Source organism: Prunus avium, chromosome 6 (genome assembly GCF_965620075.1).
Source record: "Prunus avium chromosome 6, drPruAviu1.hap1.1, whole genome shotgun sequence".
In the NCBI taxonomy this organism is placed as follows: Eukaryota; Viridiplantae; Streptophyta; class Magnoliopsida; order Rosales; family Rosaceae; genus Prunus; species Prunus avium.
In genome coordinates this window covers 36,646,429-36,669,172 of record NC_142289.1, presented here as the reverse complement: position 1 = coordinate 36,669,172, position 22,744 = coordinate 36,646,429, and the positions used below count along the sequence as shown (strand labels likewise).

Sequence of the window (22,744 nt, the reverse complement as noted above, 5' to 3'; positions counted from 1 at the left end):
CAAATTTATCCCTTTATAAAATAACTTCTAAAAACTTGGGGAAAAAACCTCACCTCCCTCAATGTAGCCCCCTCTTCCCAACCATTCCTAAACCATCCACCACCTCCCACACCTCCAAGCCACCATATCCACCAACTCCTTGTCGGAGACGACCGTCATCGTAATCATCATTACTGTCGGCATTAGAGGTATTGATGAAAGAGTAAGAAGTCTTATCAGAGACGACCACTTGGCCTTGAGCTTGAGTTGGAATTTGAATTACAGAGTAGGCAAGGAGTTGTTAGGGTTGGTGTTGGATGGTTTGGGAAGAGGGAAGGGGCTGCGTTGGGGGATCGATGTGGTGCAACCTTTGGTTTTTTATTATTATTATAAATAAATATATAATTAAAGAGAATTTGCTTGTCTCTAAAAAAAGAAGAAGATAATTTGCTTGAATTAATAAATAAAAGGCATTTTAAAAATAATAGTGGGTAAAGATATGATTGTTTTTTCTTTTAAATTTACATGGGGTGGCAAGATAATGGCATGAACTGAAGGATGGACACTCTATTTGCTTACATGGCTAGACAACTGAACTACTACATCCAATGTGACAAAAATGGATCTACATTCAAGAACCCAGCTAATCCTCCCCCCTCCTCCTCCAATGAAAACCTAAACCCTAAACACCATTGAAATACCAACATAGATATAGTTGAAAAGAAATTTGTTCTTATACAACAATCTTGGGGAGTATAGTGCATAATAATTAAATATAACATTCAACTACCTTACGACTAAAGAAAACTTGGGGATTATTTGAAAGTAGATATATACAACAGTTTAGATGCATAATCAAGCAGGCATAGCATACCTAGGTGATGATATAATCTTATTGGCTTTTGATTATCAACGAGAAGATAAAATTCTTCCAACCACATGCCATTGCTGGAATTAACTGAAACTTCTACTTCGAAATATCTCATAACACCGGCATCATCTGCCTCCAACAATAGATCATAGGAAGAAATATATCGTGGCGACTCAGAATCTTTCCTCAGCACTCTCACAGACTGCAATTGGATATTCTACAAGAGAAGCCAAATCATTAGACAGATATTAAATATGTCAATGATAATTAATCCACAAAACCATTAGCTTCTTAGGAACGACTAAATCTTGCATATGTACTAAAGAAAAATTAAGAAAATAGAAAAAAAGAAACCCTTTTCTTTCTCAACTCTTCGGTGGCGAAACGAGCAGGTCCTAATCCTCCAAAATCCAAATAAGAATAAACTGGCTGTGAATTGAATCATGAGTCTATATCAACACTTGATATTTGAATTGAATTGCAATGAATATGAAGGCAATAACTAACATAATTAATCTACACCACCTCTTTCATAAGCGATCCATGAAGAAAAGGGTTTCTTTTTTGATCCGCTTTGTTTTGATCATGGACGACTCCATAATAATCAAAAGGATGATGAGGAGAAGAACAAACAGTAGGAGAACTCCCAACCATGGCAAACTATTATTTGGATAGTAAATTTCTTTTGGTATGCATTAATGAGTAATCTTCTATTTGCCAAAGAGATTGATGTCTTTCTAAATATGATGATAGATAAGATAATAATGTAACACGTGAGTGAGATTGTTTCGCAAATTAAATCAATCATTTAGTATTGGGAATTAGTTGCGAGAAATATACAAATTTTTTCTCAATCAATCAATGAAGCTATTCGAGAATTTTCAACTAATGACGCATATATTGTAAATTGACCAAGTATTAATAATGAACAATCATTCTTCTTTGCCATTAAATTTCATCATGCTTATGTGTAGTAATATTGGATCAAGCTCAAAGCAGTGCATTAAGTTTTACTCATTCAACCCTTTGGTTGCTAGCTACAAGATCAAATACCATCTAAAAATCACCACATAAAAGAGTTGCTGCAGTAATTGGAGTTCTAACTTCAATTTCATCTATGTCTAAAATTCTATTACTGTCCTCCCCCCCACATCTTGTAGATTTCATTGTGCTTGCTATGATTAATAGTTGCTGCTTCAAACTCATGGACCACACCATCTATTTCAATGAAGCTTAGTCTACCAGTTGTCTCTAATTCATTTTCTCTGATGAGCTTCCTAATTTTACTTGAAGTTTCCTTTTCTCCTAGCAGCCGTATCGAACATAAGCCCTGCAGGTTTATATTTGTCATCAGACATATTGGCTCAAGTTGTGCTTGAAAGCAAGGTTCCCTCTCCTTAGGTAATGGTGCATCCCACAAGCACCAAGTAAACCAAATTAGGCTTTTTCGGCAGTGACATGATGAGTTATTCCGCCTCATACAGCAAACCGGCACGGCCAAGAAGGTCTTATCCCATACTCAAGCACCATTTCATAAAATAAAAGTAGATGATATCCCATTTCAACATTGCCGAAATGGGAGCAAGTAGACAAAATAGCCACATAAATAATTTCATTCGGATAAGTTCCATTGGCAACCATGTCATCAAACAACTCAAAGCACATTTCAACTTGCCCATGTTTGGCAAAACCATAAATAATAACCTCTCAAGCAACTATATCTTTTTGTGCCATCCTCTTAAAAGCTTCATAGGCACCGTTTTCAATGCTGCCACATTTGACATGCGTGTCTATAAGAGTAGTACCAAGAGTTACACTAATCTTAGCTCCAATTTTATGAGCATATGCACGTACCCATTTCCCTTGGTCTAAAGCTCCCAAATGAGCACAAGCAGATAATGAGCTCACAAGGGATGGCTCATTTGGAGAAACTTCAGAAACCCCCTACCTAATATAATTGTAATATTGTATAAATATGTGGTTATTATGTTATACTGTTTTCTTTTATAGTTCATAAGTTGAGACATTAGTCTATGAAAACATTATAAATTCTAAAGAATTGACAATTTATTTGGTATTGGTTTTTTTTTTTAAATTTAAAAAAATTACATTGGAAGGAAAGAAATTCCAGAATTTCGATCTTGAGTGCCAAGCATGGGGAAACGGGGAGGGCCACAACCACTATGGTAACCCTTCTCAACTTTCAACATACTATTAAGAATGAATTTCTTTTCATTTTTCTTTTGACTGTGTTCTATATTCTGCTCATGATTTCGCCTTTCCCTTTAATTACATATATATTTGTGTGAAAAAAAGTTAATACAACAAGCTTGCACTTTAAATGTTCTTACTCAAATATGAGTGTCAATTCCATTGCATCTTTCTCAACCAAGGCTATCGATCACTTGGGTAACAATCAATTGGATGAAGGTTCTCTAATTTTTAGTTGGCCTTCATTCTTCCAACTTCTCTTTTAGCGATATGACGTGAGAGAGGTCTTGTATTTTGGTCAATTTGAATCGCAATGCGAAGGAGCAATTGGGCTGGACCATTGGGGGGGTTTGTATTTTGGGTGCAGCCGAAGTCCAAAAATAGAAAGCCAACATCTGCAGAAACGTAACCGACTTAAAAATTGACACAAATCTGAAAATTAAAACAAATAAATACGACACTCAAATACATACAAATACGAACAACATCCAAAAAAAAACAAGCACGTCCTTTTCGCAAGGTTCCCTTCAACCTTTCTTTCTCATTCGCACGACAATCCGAAAACCAGTGGATAGAGATAAAATACGCACACTTTTTCTCACCCCCCCCTTTTCCTACCTCCATCTCTATCTCTCTTCTCTCTTCTCCTCCGATCTGAATTTCTTAGTTAGGGTTGGGATTCAATTTCTCAATTTGGGTTTTTCCAGATCCGAACAGCAGCTCCTTCCGAACTTCTCAATTCCCGAAATTACGAGAGGTGAATTTTTCATTTTTATTATTGTTGTGTTATTCTCTTTGCGTGAGTATCAATCTTCTTGTTATATATATTTTTTTTTTCCGATTGGTTTCTTTTTGGTGTTCAATTCTTGGGTTTGTCTGGTTTGTCGTTGTTACCCCCAAATTTCTTTTTCCTTTTTTGGCATGTTGGTAAGCTTGTTGATCGTCGTGTGGTGCGACAGTTTTTAGAATTCGTGCTTTTTGGATTTTGTTCTTTTGATTTTTAATTTTTCGATTTTATGTGTCTTTTTAATTGATTTCTGAGTGCAACTACAATTTGGGATTCTTTACCTTTTTACTTTCTAATTAGGGTTTTGGTAAAGAAATCTTTTTATTTGCCTAATGCATGTGTTAATTAACAACACATCTACAATCAATTTGCTCCAACCTGGGAGAATCATGAATTTTCATTTTCTTGTTTTATGTGCAATGGTGAGTGTTTAAACTAGATTTTTTAGCTCAAGGGGAAGGAAGAAAATGGGAAGATAAAAAAAAAAAATTAAGGAGCTGAGGGTTCTGTCAAGTTGATGCCTTCAAAATTATGTTTTACTAATTGATGCCTTCAAAATTAAAGTTTCAATTTTTGGTACGAAGAAATAATTTTGCAATGTTGGTTATATTCCCCAATGAGCTACCTTTAGATGGTATCATCAAGTGTTTTACTCCTTTCAAAGATCAAGGATGAGATTCATGTTTGGGCGCTTGATTGTTACTTTTGACATTGAATTTTATATTAGCCTTTACAGACTCCTTTTTCTTGTATTTGACTGAACTTGTATTGCTGTAGCCCATAACGGTCGGTGAGTTTTGTGCAGTTTGAGACACTGAGTGCCACATATTTATGATATCCAATTAAATTGAACATTAACTCAGGGACTCGCATGTTGTAGTCAAGCTCGCATGCCCTGTGATATGTATAGATGAATTACATTAAGTACTCTATGAACGACTTGTGTACTGCTGCCATTCCCATATGTATTACCCCATTAGGCATGTTTCTGTTATTTAGTGGCGATCCTTTTCTTGATTATCTTATTCCTAGTTTTTAGCAATGGCACAATAACATGAGTAATTAATTCGTTAAGTTACTGGTTCAAACTTTACACTTTTGTGTTTGCAAGGTTGATTTATTTTGCTTCTTTCCTGATTCTTAGGTAACTGGCTCGAATTCTATTGGTGCTAGTTGTGGCATTGTTAGGAAAAATATGTCCCATTACGCTGGGTACGTGGAAGATGAATATGAAATGGAAGATGTAGATGATGATATGGATGACGAGTTTCGTGGTAGAGAAATGGGTGGCTCAGATTCTGATGTTGATGAATATGACTACTTGGTTTGTGACATACCTATATGCTTTATGAGATATATGACATATTCACAGTTTCAATAGATATTGTTATTTATAATCTTGCTCCCCTTTATGATATGGGTCTGTGTTCACATTATTAGAATTTTTTATGGGTGTTCAAGTTTCTTTGTGGTTAGTTTTGTTAATAAATATGAATAATTCTATGGACCTCATGCAGAATAGCAAAGCGGCTGATACAACTGCTGCTCAAGCAAGAAAAGGAAAAGACATCCAAGGTATTCCTTGGGATAGACTTAGCATTACTAGAGAAAAATACCGGCAAACTAGGTTAGAACAATACAAGAATTATGAAAACATTCCTAATTCTGGAGAAGGGTCAGGGAAGGTAAAGATTACTGTTTCCATTTTCTTTTAGACGTTATCAAATTTATTCAGTGATGTGGAATTGTCAGTTTTGACTACTAAGAGTAACTTGATCATGATTCTTTTCTCTTTGGCAAACAGGATGGCAAAGATACAAAAAAAGGATCTTTATATTATGAGTTCAGAAGAAATGCTAGATCAGTGAAATCAACCATTCTTCATTTCCAGGTGTGCTAAGGGCAAGTCTGCCTTCTTGGCTATTTTCTGCATATTGTGAATCTTTCGATGAAATTTTGTCACACTACAACAACAGCTATATTCTACCTCGTTGATTACTTACTAGGTTAATTACCTCGCAAAATTAGTTTTCGTTGCTCTTTCCACTCAAAGATGGATTGTGCAACACTTGTTATCTACATAGATGGAAATTCAGGGGCAATAGTGTGATAATAATTACAATCCAACATTGAATTAAACAAGCTCTCAGAACAACAGATTATTGAAATAGCTAGTTTGCATTGATAGAAAGAGTTTATGGGAGATGCACCTGATATTCTTACCTATGCTGGTTGTTTGGCAAGCATTTCACCTGATTAGCCATCCCATTTAAAATGCATTATGAATGGTTTCAAAAGTTGCAAGAGAAAACACCCAAGTCCTTGAGTCATAAGCTAAAATTTTTGAAATTAACTAATTAGCCAATTATCAAACTACTTTCAATCTACCTACACACAAGCAAGCAACACGGGGCTTGCCTTGTTACTCTCGACGGGTTTTGGCGTTTTGGTGTTATTAGCACAGCCCCTAACTTTGGCACTTTTTCCCATCATGTAGCCCCTTGAAGTGGGTTGTTTGACTGATGTTCCTTATATGTTGGTGATGCAGTTGCGTAACTTGGTCTGGGCTACTTCCAAGCATGATGTGTACCTTATGTCACATTTTTCTGTCATTCATTGGTCTTCATTAAGTTGCACAAAGTCTGAGGTTCTCAATGTTTCAGGGCATGTGGCACCATCAGAGGTGAGTGTTTTTTTGATACTTTGTTCGACATATCAAGTTTTTATTGGAACTGATCCATTTGTTCTTCCCATATAGAAACATCCTGGAAGTCTCTTGGAGGGATTTTCGCAGACTCAAGTTAGTACTCTTGCAGTAAAAGATAAGTTGCTAGTTGCTGGGGGATTCCAGGGGGAACTTATTTGCAAGGTGAGTTACAAATAATTTAAGTCAATTAAAAAGGGAAGGAGTAGATATTTGAGAATGAATGGGCATTTATTCAGCAGTAGCGTATCTCTTGTGCACTTGGTGTCTGAACACATCATATCTTCTCTTTCCTTTAGCTCCATGGGTGGTACTGCATATCCAATGGATCTGCTGAAAGGGGTTTAGCTCCACGTGATCCCTTTTAGTTTCATTATTTTTTTGTTTTTGTTTTCGTTTTGAAGAACTAATGAGCAGCTAAGCTGACAAATTTATGTTATCTTTGATTGGTCTGCAGCATCTGGATCGGCCTGGAGTTAGCTTTTGTTCAAGGACAACTTATGATGATAATGCCATCACAAATGCTGTTGAGATTTATGACAGTCCCAGGTACTTGCTCTTTTTATTAAGATTGGAACTTCTGATTTCTAAACATGAACTCAACTGATCTAGTGTCCTTGAATTTCACAGTGGGGCAGTTCACTTTACAGCCTCAAATAATGATTGTGGAGTGAGAGACTTTGACATGGAGAAATTTCAGCTTACTAAGCATTTCCGTTTTCCTTGGCCAGTGAATGTGAGTCTCCTGCTGGACTGTTAATTTCTAATTATATCTGGCTGGAATTTCTTTCATGGAGGGTCGTGCTTTTGTTCCTGCAAATGATATATGATTTTCTTTAGGCAGCTGTTTTTTAAGTGTGAATTTGGAAATTACATCCAATGATGATTTTATGTTGCGTAACATTTCACTTGTGGAGATCCAATCACTTAAAACGCTTCCTACACTCAACTTTACTAAACTGCCGTGCATTTCTATGCTTTGTTTGCAGCATACTTCTCTGAGTCCCGATGGTAAACTTCTTGCAATTGTTGGAGACAATCCGGATGGGATGTTGGTAAACTCTCAAACTGGAAAGGTATTTATCTTAGAATTTGTTAACTTACTTTGTTTTGGTGTTTATCCACCCGGGGCCTGGAAAAGGAAGTAGTGCTGATTTGGATGAGATTATTGCAGACAGTAATGCCTTTATCTGGGCACTTGGATTTCTCGTTTGCGTCAGCATGGCATCCTGATGGTATCACCTTTGCTACTGGTAACCAAGACAAAACCTGTCGGATTTGGGATGTTCGAAACCTATCCAAGTCAGTTGCTGTTTTGAAGGGCAACCTTGGTGCTATTCGGTCAATCCGTTATACTTCTGATGGCCGGTATATGATGATGGCAGAGCCAGCAGACTTTGTGCATGTCTATGATGTGAAAAGTGGGTACGAGAAGGAACAGGAAATTGATTTCTTTGGCGAGATATCTGGCATATCATTCAGTCCAGACACAGAGTCACTTTTTATCGGAGTATGGGATCGTACGTATGGTAGTCTTCTAGAGTATGGCCGATACCGGAATTACTCTTACCTCGATTCTCTTATTTGAGTTGAATATTCAACCTGCGAATAAGTGTGTTGGTGTTGCCGATTCCTCGGTGTGATTGCAGAGCTTAGTGTAAAACATATTTCATGCAGTTGATGAGGGTGTAGGTGTAAATGTAGTATTTTGTGGAATTGTAGCTCTGTTTTGGTGTTCCGTCTTTTTTCCCCCATAAATGTGTGTAATTGGGAGGAATGTACAGAAGGCTAAGGCAATGATGGTCCAAACAAATAGGAAAGAAGACCAAGGTGTCTTAAGGTGAAACAAGTTGGCTGTTTTCCCGTTAGAAATTTTATCTCAATGTGGGACTTATTATGTGAGAACCTATCAATCATCTAGTTGAGTTTGATATTCCTGTCTAATTTGGAAATTGAAAGTTACTGTCTGTTCTGTAGCTTCAGTTGTGGGTCTTAACTTCTGCTCTGAGAATTGTCGATGTTGAGAGCAGGGTTTAATCCATTATTGATGAAAATCCTTTAATAATGCTACAAATAAAATTATCCTGGAACTTTTGTTGTATTAGTTAATGATAATATAACACCCTTAAATTTTGATTTTTCTTGGGATGAGGTTTCCTTGATTAGCTAGCTCTCTAATAATACTCTGGCTTATACACTTGTTCATCTTGAGAGCCCTCTGCATCTTCTAGCTTACTTGACCGAATAGTTCCTTCCTTTTAAAGATATGAAAAATTGATATAGTGTGGTACGTAAAGGTTGGTAAACACATGGAAACAGGGTCTCGAGTCTTGGTTGTTTGTATGAAGATTACTGCAGAAACATGGAACTTATAAACCTTTTTACTTCTTATGTGTAAATAAATGTATGGGAAGTAAAGAATTAAATTCATTCCAACATTTACCTGTTAGCAAACACAAAAGAAGAATGAATAGGAATTATTTCACTACTCAGATAGGTAAATATGACCTTGGATTGAGTTTATATTAATACACCACATGATCTAAAAGTTGGGATTCTCTGTCCTTGCTGCATTAGTCTATATTTACAAGTTGAGACACTATACAGAATTCAGAGGTAGCCAAAAATCTCTGATCCAGAAGGAACCAATAAAACAAAGCCAACTCACCATCCAAAATCTTTTTTCCATCCTTTCCATCCTCACAATCTCCACCTCTACTCCAATCACAACTGGTGGAGATATGACCCTTTTGCACTATTATACAAATCTCATCCCCTCCACAAGCCAACCTCTACTTTTATCATAATTCTCATAATCCAAACTCACAACCACACCCTTCCTCCTCTTCCATAATTAACAATGGCAGCCTCTTCCTCCACCTTGTTCTCTTCCCCAGCCATCTCTTCCACCATCTCAAGGAGCCATACTCACCAACTCTCACCAACCCAAATCTCCTTCCAAGGCCTCAGACCCCTCACCAAGGCTGCCCCAAGCACCAAGCTGAGCTTCAGTGCACCAAACACCAAGAGATCAAGTGGTGTTGTGAGAGCAGAGCTGAACCCATCTTTGGTCATAAGCCTGAGCACAGGGCTGTCACTTTTCTTGGGGAGGTTTGTGTTCTTCAACTTCCAGAGAGAGAATGTGGCCAAGCAAGGCTTGCCTGAGCAGAATGGAGTTACCCATTTTGAGGCAGGAGACACCAGAGCCAAGGAGTATGTGAGCCTCCTCAAATCTAATGACCCTGTTGGCTTCAACATTGTGGATGTTCTGGCTTGGGGCTCCATTGGTCACATAGTGGCTTACTACATCTTGGCCACTTCTAGCAATGGCTATGATCCCAAGTTCTTTGAATGATTTCATTCCATTTAAATCCACCATGTTGTGTTTCTCTCTTGTGTTGTAATTTGTATAGCTTATTCATGAATCACTAGTTGGGGAGGTTCTTTTGTTGATTTTCATTTTTAACTTCTTGAGTTTACATGTATGTGTTTTGTTGTTGGAATTTGGAAAGCTCTGTTGTGTTCTTTTTTGACTGAGATTGGAGAGCCTTCTGATTCTGTTAATTTGCTCCTTGCTCTACTCATGTTCTGAAAAAGCCTTCAAAGTGTATCTTAGAGCATCAAGCTTGCATTAACCTTAAGGCATCAACATAACAACTACTTGACACATTCTCTATATCATAGTTTTAAAATACTCTCTCTCCAAAATAACCCTATTTTAATTTTAGTTTTTTGGATAATTTGGGCAAAGATATTTAAGAAATTAAGCCAACACAAGCATAATTTCTTAACTCAAGTTAGACAAATAAGGGAATCTCCAAACCCAGCAATCTGAGAACTTTGCATATCTATGAATATATAATTTTATATTTTGTTTATGTATAATCATTTGATTTTTGGAACTTTTTAAGAGTTGAATTTACTATGCAATACTTACTTTGTATTTGAACCCTTGACCACAATTAGAATACAATCTTCAATGGCAGTGCTTCATAGCCCTCAATCTATTTCGTATAAATAATTTCACATAGAATAATAAAAATCTAGTTTAAAATGGAGTAAAAAAAATAAAGGATAAAACAGTTTTAGCGATGCTCAAGTCAAATGTATAGATGTCTATGGATGTAATATACGTCTATTATTCTTGTTGTTTTGGTTGGAGCCTATTGTTAATGTTTTGATAATCTGTAAACGTATTATCATCTGAATTGTGCTAAATCTCCTCCCATTGAAACAATGTTGATGTTTTTTTTTTAAATTTCTTCTGACCAAGAAAAAAGTCACCATCTTGATTTCCCTGACCGTTGGAACTAATTTACTCTTCCCATATTATCTACTTTAATTTACAACCCACCAAAAAGGAGGAAAAAGAAAAGATCTAAAAGTCACAGATAATCTTATTAATTTTGGGCAGGAAATACCTTTCTTCGCATTGCCTTCCCAAATTTGTGTGTTACCAAACCCATCAGGCCATCCCCATTCCCTTCACCAACCAAAAAAAAAAAACATTGGTTTCATTTATATCCTAATAAAGTTTCAATCTTTTTTTTATAAAGAAAATAAAAGTCTCAATCTTTTTTATTTTATTTTTTGAGAATCAATATTTAATTGTTTGGAAAGTTTTCTAGGTTAGCAACTTAGAATAGCGAGCATTATCCTATATCTTATATTGATAATGGACTAATTATATAAGGGGTCTGTTATCTTCTGGTAGGTTAGAAATAGCAAAAATAAATCTACCTAGTATCTTAATCTATCTTTACCCTCCTTCTGACTAAAAATGTCTGAGGCCCCAACAACACCAATTACAGAAAAGGAGCCTTCTTCAGCCATTTCAGCTCAGCAGCAACAAGTGCGCACTGAAACTGCTAATGGGTCTTCCTCATCATCCCTCACCTCCACTACCAAGGTTTATCCTCCGGCTACGGCTAAGTATGAGGAAGTCGTTCAAAGCTCTGACCTTTTCTGGGAAAAGCTCAAGGAGTTTCACGACTCTTTCAGAACCAAATTCGTGTAATCTGGCTTTGTTCCCTTTTCTTACAGCTTAGATTTTGTTTTGTTGGGTCATTTGATGAATTGGGTTGTTTTCGTCTTGCTATTTTGTGTCTTAATATGCTAGAGGAATTGATAAATTCTATGCTTGTACTTTATATATTGCCATTGTTTTTGCATGTTGCATACTTCAATTGATTGGTTTGATTAATCAAAACTATGTTGCCTAATCCTCGGGTTGAATTGATTGAATGGCGAATGACTGCATAATTCTGAAAATTTTGAACTACATTGCACAATCGTTTTGGGTGTTTTTAGCAAAATTAGGATCTTTATCAAGGATTTATGAAGTTGGATTCCATTACTGGATGTCTAGTCTTTATTTGAATACCATTATGAAACTTTTATGTCGTATTGTGCCTCTCTCTACCTGGGTTTCAGTTGGGGATGGTGGCTACTTGAGCAATACAGACATTTATTCCAATGCAATTCATCATTTCCACAACCCATCTGCAATACTGGCTTATATTATTTTTCTTTTTTCTTTTTCATTAGGAAGATTTTGTTTCTTTTCCAAGATCTGAATTTGGCATTCACCAGAGATGCTTCATTCAAGAAAAGTGATATTTCCCAAGTCTTCATTAATTGTTGGCTCCCTTCCATAACTTCAATAAGTGGGGATATAATTTTTCTCAGATGTCTACATTTGAGCTTTAAAAATTCCATCTATGCAGCATTACCATACCGAAAACACTCTGATACTGATTGCGAAACGGGACTGTGTTTGCTGGATCCAGGATTTGTGGAGAAATTAGGACTGTTTCCTTTTTTGGTGATTTGATAATTACTGCATATTTTTAGTATGCCATTGTTTCGGTGTCGGTACTTTTGAGCTGTTATTTCCTTACGTCTCTTCATTCTTATTTTGTGCTCTTGGTTTATTGGCTTATGCTTGCCAATTTACATTTGCCTAGATATTATTGCACAAGTTTCTAAGAGTGCTCCAGTAGACTTTGGTGGTTTTGCTACCTGCTGAAAGCATAAATATTTGGGCTGTTTGATAACTAGGAAATTTATCTGTGGTGGTTGATAAAATGCCTGAAATTGGGTGTTTTGTGAGATGTCCAAAAGGGTTTCTTCATTCATGTCATGTTGTGTAATTTAAATTCCTAATAGGTTAAGAATCAAAATATGAAATCTTTGCATGAGAAGGGGGTTACGTATTGAAGCAGGATCTGTCCTCTAGGATCATATTTCTGAATCCTTGAGTTCATGAAAATTGAGTGTGGAGTGCAGAAAAACAGAAAGTCCATGAGGATATAATTGATGCTCTTTGTGTAGGATACCTACCGTAGGAGGAAAAGCTCTGGATCTACATCTCCTTTTTGTGGAAGTCACATCTCGTGGTGGACTTGAAAAGGTTTGTGCATTTTATTTTTCTACTTAATGGTTGTTTTTATATGAGAGTCTTGAAGCTGAAATTAAACATATTGCTTGAAAAGTGGATCTTAACCTCACTTATCCTCTATTTAACTAGTTAGTATTGTCGAGTGTGCCTGATATGATTTACACTCTGTGTTTTGAACACTAGCTATGATGAATGGGGGATGGGGTCACAGCCGTTTGAACTTAGGCTGACTTATAACTATTAGTCTATTGGTAGTCTCAGTTAAGACCAAAGTAAGTTAGAGGTTTATGAAAGTGTCCAACTTTACGTAAGTTTTACCTATATTGATTACGTAAGTTTAGAGGTTTATGAAAGTGTTCAAAGTTCTCTTTTTCTTTTTAGGTTTTGTTTCCCCTTCAAATTCTCTTAAACTGGTTACAGGTGATTAGAGATCGCAAATGGAAGGAAGTGATTGTGGTCTTCAATTTCCCAACAACAATTACCAGCGCTTCATTTGTCTTACGGAAGTACTATTCGTCTTTGCTCTATCACTTTGAGCAGGCCTATTATTTGCACAAAGAAGTTTTTAGCATCCCAGTGCTTGGTAATTGAAGACATGGCTCCTTGTTAATTCTTTGTGTTGTTTCTTTTTGTAGATTAGAAAGATATATAATTTTTTTTTTCTTCCCAGAACCTCTTAGCAGGAACCTTTTGAATGGGTCAGCCACCCTGGAGGAAGGTGCCAGTAGAAACCAGTTTCCAGGTCAGGGTAGGTGTAACCTCCATTTCAATGTGATGGTTCTAGTAGTGGTTGTGTTCAATTTTTTACACTAATTCTAGAAGTAGAGTCATATATATGTATATTTTCAGTTTGGTGTCTATGTTAAACGGTGAAAGTTTCCAAATTGCCTTTCATTTGCAATCATAGAAGAAACCTGCAATTGACAGGTCTTGGAATCAATCATATAGAATAGCTGTTTCTGTAACCTTTTGAAGTCGGATAGTTGAATAAAGAAATTTCTCGCTAGTGATCGAGCTTTTGCGATGTCCCTTTTGAAATATCTTCTGAAAGTTGCAATGAAACGTTGTAAATTTTATTAGACAATCTGGATAAACCACATTGGAAACTTTATTAGCCATTCTGTCTTATAAATTGATGACTTTCTATAAGGGGTTCGCTTTCATCTTTCTAATTCTGTATTTTTATTTCCTAATTCCTTTGCCAATTTTTTCAGCTGGTGGGTCATGACCAAATTGTAATACGGATCTGTTTTTTATATCTTATGTACAGAAAGCTCAGAAGTGCAGCTTGGCTGTTCAATCATGGGAAGCATCGATGGGAAATTTGACCATGGATATTTGGTTTCTGTGAACTTGGGTTCTGACGAGCTGAAAGGTGTCTTGTATCATGCTCCTACATATGTTTCTCAGAGTTTTTCGGACATGCCCACTCGACGGAATCGAAAGAGATCCAGGTTGGCATTACGTGATCCCTCTCGGCCCAAGTCAAACAGGAGCGGGTACAATTTCTTCTTTGCTGAGCATTATGCCAGATTAAAGCCTTTGTACTATGGACAAGAGAGAGCCATCAGCAAGAAAATTGGGTTTCTATGGAACAATCTCACAGAGGCTGAGAAACAGGTATGATGAATTGGTGACACATTTTTTTTCCTGTTAGTTTCTTTTAGCTGATAGCATCCCGAAAGTAATGTCACACCTGCTGCATCCTTTAACTCACTCTCTTATACTTGAGTTCCGGATGATTTTGTGACATGCATAAGTATTGATCTAAGGTTTCAAGAGAAATTTCCACATGTTTGGACTATATTCATTTCCTTTTGCCTTGATTCTCAACCTTTCTAACTTCCTCACTGAGCCAATTTGACATATGATAAACTTGGAGTCTATCGGCTCAATCTTCAGGAAGTCATCATAACACTCCATTGCTACCATGCAGGTATATCAGGAAAAAGGGATGCAGGACAAGGAGAGATACAGGACCGAAATGCTGGAATATAAATCTTCCGGCAATTTAACACAACAGTAGCCTCCGTCTTGTCGGTTAGATAGGCTCCTGTTTCATAGGCATCATTTTCCTCCCTTGCGTGCTCTTGTTGTTGTCGAAGTAGTAGTAGTAGTTGTTGTAGTAGTAGCTACTCCCTCCGTTTAACCGCCTTTTTCCCGTTTCCATTTTTCTTTACTAAGGTTACCCCTCAGTGTGCTCGTCCGGAATAATTGCGGAAGGGGTGAAAGGGGCAGCTCTGTAACATAACTGTTGAATTTACCTTCATTTTGGATTAGCAGAACTTTATTACAGTAATAATCTTCATATTTGTTGACATTCCGTTGCAAAATAGTAATTCAAGTAGTCAACTTCTCTCTCGTGTGTGAGGTCAAAGTGAAAGTCAACCTATGAATTTTAGGCCAAAAGGAGATAGTCAAATATATGAATTGGAAATACAATTCACTGCACTGTTTACAACACCTGCTGTGCGCAAATCCCTGCAAAGCCTTTACTACAAATATTTTGGATTTATTTTATTTTATTTTTTACTACAATTTTATTATCCTAAATTATTTTTTTACTTCAATTTAATTTTTATTATTTTGGATTTCTATCTAACTTTAATCTCATTGTCGCATAACTTGTTTTATGTAATCCACTAATAAGAAAACTGTTTGGCTTAGGAAATGAATTGGAACATATATTTTTGGCCTTTCATGACGTGGTAAATATCCTATTTTATTTACCTTAGTTCCCCTCAAAAGAACCAGGCTGCCATGCCATGCAGAATATCCCCTATGCTGTTTCAATATTATTAAAAGGCCATCTTAAACTTGGTTGGCAAGGCATGGGAAATTTTTGAGTGTGAAATATAATTCACAAATTAAAAGCTCCATCAATCTGTATGGCTGTGATGGGATTTTCTTTTTCTTTTTCTTCTTGTGAAATTACATAGGACAACCACCTAATTAACCTGAACATGTTGGATCATTAGCCATTAGTGTGTCTCATAACAAGTATTCTTATTCTAGTGTTGAATTTTGCGTAATACACTAAGTATAAAAAATTGTATTTTCTCTTTTTACAAATTGACACAATACAGCAAGGATATAACTTTAATTTATAGCAATATATTGATAATATAAGTAGCCAATCATGTAGCAAGCTCTCACAAGAGTGCGTATGAGATGAGATGCACAATTTATGACGAAATTTACAACGTTACGTTATGTGTGAAAATTCGACACAGTGCATCGAACGAGCACACAAAAATACTAATGAATATGGAATTGTGATACACACTATGTCTGTTTAAATTGGGTAACATATTCTTCAAATATTTTCGATTGGGATTAAAATTAAAAGATTTGCAATGCCTTTTTATGAGTCATGTGCTTAACATCGATGAGCACCTATTTTAGAGGAAGATAAAGACTTCCCAAAGGATAAAAATCCCACATATTTCAAGAAACAAAATTATGGTATAGTTTTTATTTGAAAGGGCAGACATTGGCAATTTGGCATGACCCTCAAGCACTAATTTACCTACCACGAAAGGGACTTTATAATTGTTTTCATATTTGACACGGACTAGCTTGTAAGATTGAGCATGAAAGCTCCCTGGTTATGGAATTTGATTATTTGTACAAGGAATTAATCCATTTATCACACTTTTTTTCTGAACTCTAATAATATTCAAACAAATTATATATTTTTATGCCCAACAGGGAAACATAAACTGAGTTTTGATTGGCGTAAAGTGTTGTTTAGTCAATCCTTAAATAATATTACTAATTTAATTACGCGTTCATGAAACTCCAAACTCAATTTTTTGCTCTCAACTTTCCTCATAACCGTCTAACATAAGCAAAAACTTAGATAATAACCCTTTAATTAAGAAAAAAACACTGTGATTAGAGATAATATGTTGTAGCCATGAAAATTATGAATCCATCCATCTAATATCAACCCATCAATAACCAATTAAGCATAAAAATAAAAATAAAAATAAACTAATTAGAACATGACAAGTACTAAATTATCAACCCATCAATTTTAAAGAATTTTTTTATCATGTTACTAAGGAAGAACCAAATTACTGTTAGAAGAATACTTGCGTCTATGACTCGTGTGAATGTGAGTGATTGATAGTTATTAATTATTGTGGATTCCTCTCAACTTCATTTCTATTCATGCTTGTTTGGGTGATTAACACTAGTAAAACTCTCTTATCGCGAACACACTTTTTCGCTTAATTATGCGGAATGGAGTCACTAAGTCTAAGATAATGGTTGAAATTAACTAAATATACCATGGTATGTTCTATTTTTGTAAATGGCCCTGTCCTCCCAACATAGAACATACCATGTCCATGTATCCTATTTTTTCCTTTGTGAAGTTCTAATTTGAAAATCTTGTATGTCATTAAAGTTTTCAAGCCTAAATAAAAGTTAATTATTGATTAATAGATTGCAAGCTTAGCATATCTTTTTGGCTTTGATAGAGAAAATGTGTGAAATGATTCATTAACTTGGTTTGGATAAACTCTTGAATGATGATTAGCCATCAATTCTCATTTTCTCGAGAGTTTATCCAAAGTAATGACTTCCTTCACACATTTTCTCCATCAAAATTAAAAAAAAAGATATGCCAAGCTTAGCTTGTAATCTTTTAATTTGTAAGCGTGAAATATTTTAATGATATACAAGGATTTAAATAGAACTTTGTGACCCATAGAGAAAACCATTGACACCAAAAAAAAAAAAAAAAATCCTATATACCAAAATAATGAATTCTTTTCTCTATCACAACCAATATCTTTCACGCATTTTTTTTATATCAAATTCAAAACCAATATAATAGACTTTGTTCTATCAAAATAAAAGAGTTTAAGAGCTGTTAATTGGTTAGATAATGCATAAGCAATGGACTTGACCCAATTTTAAAATCATTGCTCATAAAATCCCACTCACAGTCACATACATACATTTTGGATTAGCTTTTTTTATATATATATAATTTTTGTTTTAGTACAAGCAATAGTCTAAAACTACAGGAAAATGAGATTTCTCACACACACACAACCAATATGGCATTGAGGTTCGAACCTAAGAATTCTGTATTGCAAGTCAAGACCCTTTCAGCTGGGCTAGATCCCATTGGCTATAGGATTGTCTAACTTGCCTTAAAATTGACCAAACAAAAAACTTGCCATAAACATGGGGGTTAAAACTTAAAACTGAGGGGTAAAATTGGAAACGTGCATGGATGCCATTGAAAGGGTTGAGAAACCGCGTGGAAACAAAAAGATAGAGGAAATAAATTGCAAAAATTTCTCCGGTGATTAATAATGACATGCATTAAAAATAAGAGATGGCGATAAGCACGGATTTTGAAACTAACCCGAGAAAGACTTCCCACTTTGCAAGGTTTCTTGCCCTTTCTCCCTCTCCTTGTTAGGGTAGGAAAATCCCAAAAAGATTTCATCCCAAAAAGAAAAATCAGAGAATTAATTAATTAATTAATCAATTAGTGCTTGCAAATGGTAATATTACAAGAAAATAATAATAATTTTTGGATTTTGAAGCCTAAATTATGTGAAAATTTGAGAGATTTCGGGTTGTTTGGCCTGGAGTATCTTCCAAGGAAAACCTCAAAATCAAAAATGGAATTTTTTTTTAATTTAAATTTTTATAAAGAAAATCTAAAAAGCCTTAATATTTGGGGCAGGTTTGGTGGTGGGTAGAAACTATATAGTTAGTGTTTTAGTGCCTCCTAAATAGTCGTAGTGAGTGGCACACTTGACACTAAACAGTAATTAGTTTTGTTTGGAGACTTGAAGTCTTTGAGTCTTCTAATTTGTGCTGGTTTTAGTGGTTATGGTTTTCATCACTCTCTCTCTCTCTCTCTCTCTCTCTCTCTCACACACACACACACACCCAGTCAGTGACTCAAAATTTTATGAGAATTTGGAGCTTCTAAAAGAACGGAATTACAGGCCTAACAGTCAATTTCCCACGAACCAAAACTCACAAAAGAGCAGTTAAAAAACACATAATAATATTAATTATAAAGCTAATTAAATTAATAATATCAATATTAATATTAATCATCCTATGACAATTTGGTGACTTAAAAGACCAAAGGCCTGGCCAACTGCTGCAGAATTTGGAAAGCCCCTATCTTTTAGTCTCTCTCTCTCCCACATCACTCTCTCTCTCTCTCTCTCTCATTCTCAATCTCTCTGTTAGCTCTTCTGGGTTGGTTTGGTTTCTCTGCTTCTTTCCTGAGCTGTTTCATTTGGGCCTTATTTTGAGCTCTAATCCATGACATCATTAGCTGGAAGCCACAGAGTTTCCTTGTTTTCTTTCCCCTCTTAGCGTTCTTGATTTTAGGAAGGTCAGGATTTTCAGGACTATAATTACCTTAAACAAGATTATGATCAAAGATGCTTAATTTGCTTCTCAGCTAAGCTACCCTTTTATATACATATAATCTCTATCTCCTTGTAGGGTTTGTGCACTCATATATGTGCTTCTTGCTCTAGCTCCCTCCTTCCTCCTACCCACCATATCTTCTCTCTGTTTCTTTTCTTATCACCCACGCACCAAAAAAAGAAAAAAAAAAAAAGGAGAGAGCTTGATCTTCATAATCCTCAGTAGCTGCGGTTTCACACATATTGTTTTTCTGAGCTGGGTTTTTTTCTCCAATGGATATTGAAGACCAAGAGACTCGGTTTCGGCCACGAGCTGGCGATCAAGAACAACAACCCAACAAGAAAACAAACCAAGAGACAGAGAGCAACAATGGAGGACTGTTTGCCAAGCTCAAGTTCCCAAAGCCAGAACCTTTAGACCAAGAACGCAAATACCCTGCTCCTCCTGAATTCACTCGAATCTGTGAGGTCTGCAACAAGGGGTTTAGCTCAGGTAAGGCACTTGGAGGTCACATGAGAATGCATGTTCAAGCAAACAGAGAACTGTTTCAGGCTCGCAAGAACAAGATTCAAAAACCCAACAAGATTCTGAAGCCCAACAATTCTGATGTTAGCAGCTCGAATGGTGGTGGGGATTTTGGGGTTGAAGGTAATAGCAATAGCAATAGCAGCATGAAGCCTGATTGCTGTGTTTGCGGCAAGAACTTTCCGTCTATGAAGTCGCTGTTTGGGCACATGAGATCACATCCTGAGAGAGAATGGAGGGGAATTCAACCTCCTCCAACAATAGCCAAGAACAGCTCTTCTTCTACTTTATCAGATGCTGTGCCTCAGAATAACAATAAAGCTGATGATCATCAGATTGACTCTGCTGCTACTCCTGTTGGGTCCAATAATTCTGCTCCTGATCTGTCCAAGACTCTGCCTGGTTGGTCTCTCACTGCTAGGAGAGGTAGGAAAAGCATTGGCTCATCAGGCAACTCTGAATCTGTTTCGGGATTGGATTTGAGTCCCGGAGTTGAAGAGCAGATGGAGGAAGCTGTTCATGATCTTTTGATGCTAGCTCAATCCAATCCGTGCTTCTATGGATTGTCCGATAAGGGAAAAGGAGCTGAGATGTGTGAGGCTACTAACAGCAATTTCTTCATCACCAACAACAGCAACCAGGCTGATTACATCAAGGACAAAAACCAGGTAATTGATTATGAGGGGACCTCAAAGAAGAGAAAGGGAACTGAGATGTGCTTTCCATCCAAGAACATGAAAAGTGAGAAAAAATGGTTTGATGAATATGATGGTGTGAAAGGGAAGGGTGTTTTGGGAATTGGGTTTGGTCCAGAAAAGTCATCAGTGAAGAATTTCTTGAAGTTCGGACCAATGGAGGACAACAAGAACAACAACATTGAAGAGGAATTATCAGACAGTCAGAACTCTGAGAGCATTGTGCTTGCCAGCATGAAGAGGAGGAAGAGGAGAAAGATGAAATTGGTAGACTTGGAAGGAGTGGTTGGAGAGATTATTGGTGCTCAGGGTCATCATCAAAGTCTCCATCAGAAGCTCAGATACAAATGCAGTCTTTGTGGCAAGTCTTTCCCAAGTCATCAAGCGTTGGGCGGCCACATGTCCAGCCATAACAAGCTCAAGAACAACAACAACAACAACATCATGAACCATTCATCTTTGGATGATCAATCTGCCTCTGCTGATGTGTCAGCTGCTGAAGGTGGGCATAATCTTGATGAAGCACAAACAACCATGGCACTTGATCAAGATCATCATGTGGCTGGTGCTGGCTCTGGCTCAGGAGCAGGAGGACTAGGAGCTCATCAAGCTCATCAAGCTCATCACCAATGCAAAATCTGCAACAAGATTTTTCCAACAGGTCAGGCCTTAGGGGGTCACAAGAGGTGCCATTGGACTGGGCCCACTGAGCAGCTGCTACCTCAGTCCAGTCAGGTAGCTTCACCAGGTGAAGCAAGCCAAAACGCAGGTCGTAAAGTTCTCAACTTTGATCTCAATGAGCTTCCAGCTATGGAGTGTGAAGAAGGTACAGATCAGTATGGGGCAGCTGGATATGCAACTTCTTCTCACAATTCAGCTACTTAGTCAGCTGAAGCTGAGATTTTTTCTTCCGAGTCTCTGAGTCTCTTTGGTGACGGTTTTAGGATCACTCTTTTGCAGAGGTCAGTAGCAGCTCTGTTTTTGGTTTTCTGATAGTTGAGTTAGTTTTGTCTGGTAGTGTAGTTTTTGCAGCAGTGAAAGGCACTTGCATTAGAAACCCTATGTAGTTTCCACATTGCTCAAAGTGGGGTCATAGGCTCCTTGTCTTTTTATGCTAATTTTCTTCATGTAAAGCATGAATGATGGTGCTCAAGGGTTTTCGCTTTAGTGAAGGAGGTTTCCAAATAGTCCTAGTGTTTTTACTTTGGGATGGAGATCATGTAAAGATTCTGCAATTCTGCATATATACAGTCTTCCTTTTTGTTCACATTAATTTCTCTTCTTTTTCTCTCATTAATTTTCTTGTTATAATCATATCTCAAATCTAATTTTCTTATTGAGTATGTGTGTGTGCATTTGATTATCATTTGTTTATTGGTGATGTGAGGCTAATAACATAGCACTAAGTATGTAGTGGAGGTCCAGAACAGGTAGCCATTTTTTTTCTAAAAGTCAAGAGACTTCTCTTCTTCCCAATAGGAGCTTTCACCCATTAACCTTGTTGGCAAGATGAACCAGTCTTTTTCTCTTGCTCCATATAAAGTTTTCTTTAAGAGGAACCAAGAGAAGTATCCAAAGTCTCTAAAAGCAACTTGTGAGAGTTTGGGAACTTGGGTGTATCTTCCACATAAACTACTTGTGGGGTCAGTTTTGAAAAGGTCCTGGTGTACTGATAGAGATGTAAAATATCTTTTTCTTTTTTTTTTCCACATCATCATATAATTTAATTGCAAAACATGATTTAGCCTATTTTTTTAAAACACACAATTGTTAATTCCTCTCCAGCTTGAGCTTTATAGCATCTATTCTCACTTTATGTGAGTATTGTGACCAGGTCAGCATAAGAATAAGAGAAATAAACCAAAGTGTCTAGATTCATGTATATTACTCGCGTATATGTATAAATATGTCAAAATCTAAAAGCACCTCATTGACACACATGAAAGGTTATGCTAACATGTATTTTCACATTTGTAAAACTACTTTTCTCTCGTTTTGCTTACCACACTTCTCATAGAAACGAAACCGGCTTGTCTAAATATTTCGCACTTGTAAAGATGGGTAAGGTTAGTTGGCCAAAATAGTGTTTCCGCCGTATCACACTCGAGTTTGAAACATATATGCAAGTGTATGTTCATTCGCATAGAAAAAT

At 36.6% G+C, this 22,744-nt stretch overlaps 5 protein-coding genes across 7 annotated transcripts; 4 read left to right on the top strand and 1 right to left on the bottom strand.

Annotated features, from left to right (window-relative positions):
• Window positions 1–780: 780 nt before the first annotated feature.
• On the bottom strand, window positions 781–1,504 carry LOC148294128 (uncharacterized). The gene is made up of 3 exons (XM_088254226.1): window positions 1,376–1,504; window positions 1,205–1,279; window positions 781–1,067 (listed from the first exon to the last, which is right to left on the bottom strand). The coding sequence occupies exons 1-3, from the start codon at window positions 1,502–1,504 to the stop codon at window positions 795–797; spliced, it is 477 nt and encodes a 158-aa protein (XP_088110352.1). The 3' UTR covers window positions 781–794.
• A 2,051-nt stretch (window positions 1,505–3,555) lies between these two features.
• Window positions 3,556–8,496, top strand: LOC110767525 (Transducin/WD40 repeat-like superfamily protein). Its single transcript, XM_021971093.2, has 10 exons — window positions 3,556–3,818; window positions 4,993–5,172; window positions 5,366–5,533; window positions 5,653–5,739; window positions 6,397–6,531; window positions 6,607–6,717; window positions 7,010–7,101; window positions 7,183–7,288; window positions 7,542–7,628; window positions 7,727–8,496. The coding sequence occupies exons 2-10, from the start codon at window positions 5,044–5,046 to the stop codon at window positions 8,138–8,140; spliced, it is 1,329 nt and encodes a 442-aa protein (XP_021826785.1). The 5' UTR covers window positions 3,556–3,818; window positions 4,993–5,043; the 3' UTR covers window positions 8,141–8,496.
• Window positions 8,497–9,274: 778 nt separating this feature from the next.
• On the top strand, window positions 9,275–10,089 carry PSAG (photosystem I subunit G). Its single transcript, XM_021971126.2, has one exon. The coding sequence runs from the start codon at window positions 9,413–9,415 to the stop codon at window positions 9,905–9,907; it is 495 nt and encodes a 164-aa protein (XP_021826818.1). The 5' UTR covers window positions 9,275–9,412; the 3' UTR covers window positions 9,908–10,089.
• Window positions 10,090–11,224: 1,135 nt separating this feature from the next.
• LOC110767551 (HMG (high mobility group) box protein with ARID/BRIGHT DNA-binding domain-containing protein) lies at window positions 11,225–15,270 on the top strand. Of its 3 annotated transcripts, none has more exons than XM_021971129.2 (6): window positions 11,226–11,565; window positions 12,886–12,964; window positions 13,373–13,535; window positions 13,623–13,694; window positions 14,223–14,572; window positions 14,889–15,270. In XM_021971129.2, the coding sequence occupies exons 1-6, from the start codon at window positions 11,333–11,335 to the stop codon at window positions 14,976–14,978; spliced, it is 987 nt and encodes a 328-aa protein (XP_021826821.1). In that variant the 5' UTR covers window positions 11,226–11,332; the 3' UTR covers window positions 14,979–15,270. The 3 variants fall into 3 exon arrangements, with proteins under 3 accessions (XP_088110240.1, XP_021826821.1, XP_021826819.1); XM_021971127.2 differs by having other exon boundaries at window positions 11,228–11,565; window positions 13,623–13,700; XM_088254114.1 differs by lacking the exon at window positions 13,623–13,694 and having other exon boundaries at window positions 11,225–11,565.
• A 3,789-nt stretch (window positions 15,271–19,059) lies between these two features.
• Window positions 19,060–21,859, top strand: LOC110767517 (C2H2 type zinc finger transcription factor family). The gene has a single exon (XM_021971080.2). The coding sequence runs from the start codon at window positions 19,645–19,647 to the stop codon at window positions 21,475–21,477; it is 1,833 nt and encodes a 610-aa protein (XP_021826772.1). The 5' UTR covers window positions 19,060–19,644; the 3' UTR covers window positions 21,478–21,859.
• The last annotated feature ends 885 nt before the right edge of the window (window positions 21,860–22,744 follow it).

Excerpts from the sequence above, each read along its gene's own strand:
- LOC110767517 (XM_021971080.2), top strand. The coding sequence starts at position 19,645 with ATGGATATTGAAGACCAAGAGACTCGGTTTCGGCCACGAGCTGGCGAT.
- PSAG (XM_021971126.2), top strand. The coding sequence starts at position 9,413 with ATGGCAGCCTCTTCCTCCACCTTGTTCTCTTCCCCAGCCATCTCTTCC.
- LOC110767525 (XM_021971093.2), top strand. The coding sequence starts at position 5,044 with ATGTCCCATTACGCTGGGTACGTGGAAGATGAATATGAAATGGAAGAT. Across the intron at positions 5,534-5,652 it reads CTGGAGAAGGGTCAGGGAAG|GATGGCAAAGATACAAAAAA; the intron begins GTAAAGATTACT and ends TTTGGCAAACAG. Across the intron at positions 6,532-6,606 it reads GGCATGTGGCACCATCAGAG|AAACATCCTGGAAGTCTCTT; the intron begins GTGAGTGTTTTT and ends CTTCCCATATAG.
- LOC148294128 (XM_088254226.1), bottom strand. The coding sequence starts at position 1,504 with ATGGTTGGGAGTTCTCCTACTGTTTGTTCTTCTCCTCATCATCCTTTT. Across the intron at positions 1,280-1,375 it reads ATGGATCGCTTATGAAAGAG|CCAGTTTATTCTTATTTGGA; the intron begins GTGGTGTAGATT and ends TTCAATTCACAG. Across the intron at positions 1,068-1,204 it reads AAGAGTTGAGAAAGAAAAGG|AATATCCAATTGCAGTCTGT; the intron begins GTTTCTTTTTTT and ends CTTCTCTTGTAG.
- LOC110767551 (XM_021971127.2), top strand. The coding sequence starts at position 11,333 with ATGTCTGAGGCCCCAACAACACCAATTACAGAAAAGGAGCCTTCTTCA. Across the intron at positions 13,701-14,222 it reads AAACCAGTTTCCAGGTCAGG|AAAGCTCAGAAGTGCAGCTT; the intron begins GTAGGTGTAACC and ends TCTTATGTACAG. Across the intron at positions 14,573-14,888 it reads TCACAGAGGCTGAGAAACAG|GTATATCAGGAAAAAGGGAT; the intron begins GTATGATGAATT and ends GCTACCATGCAG.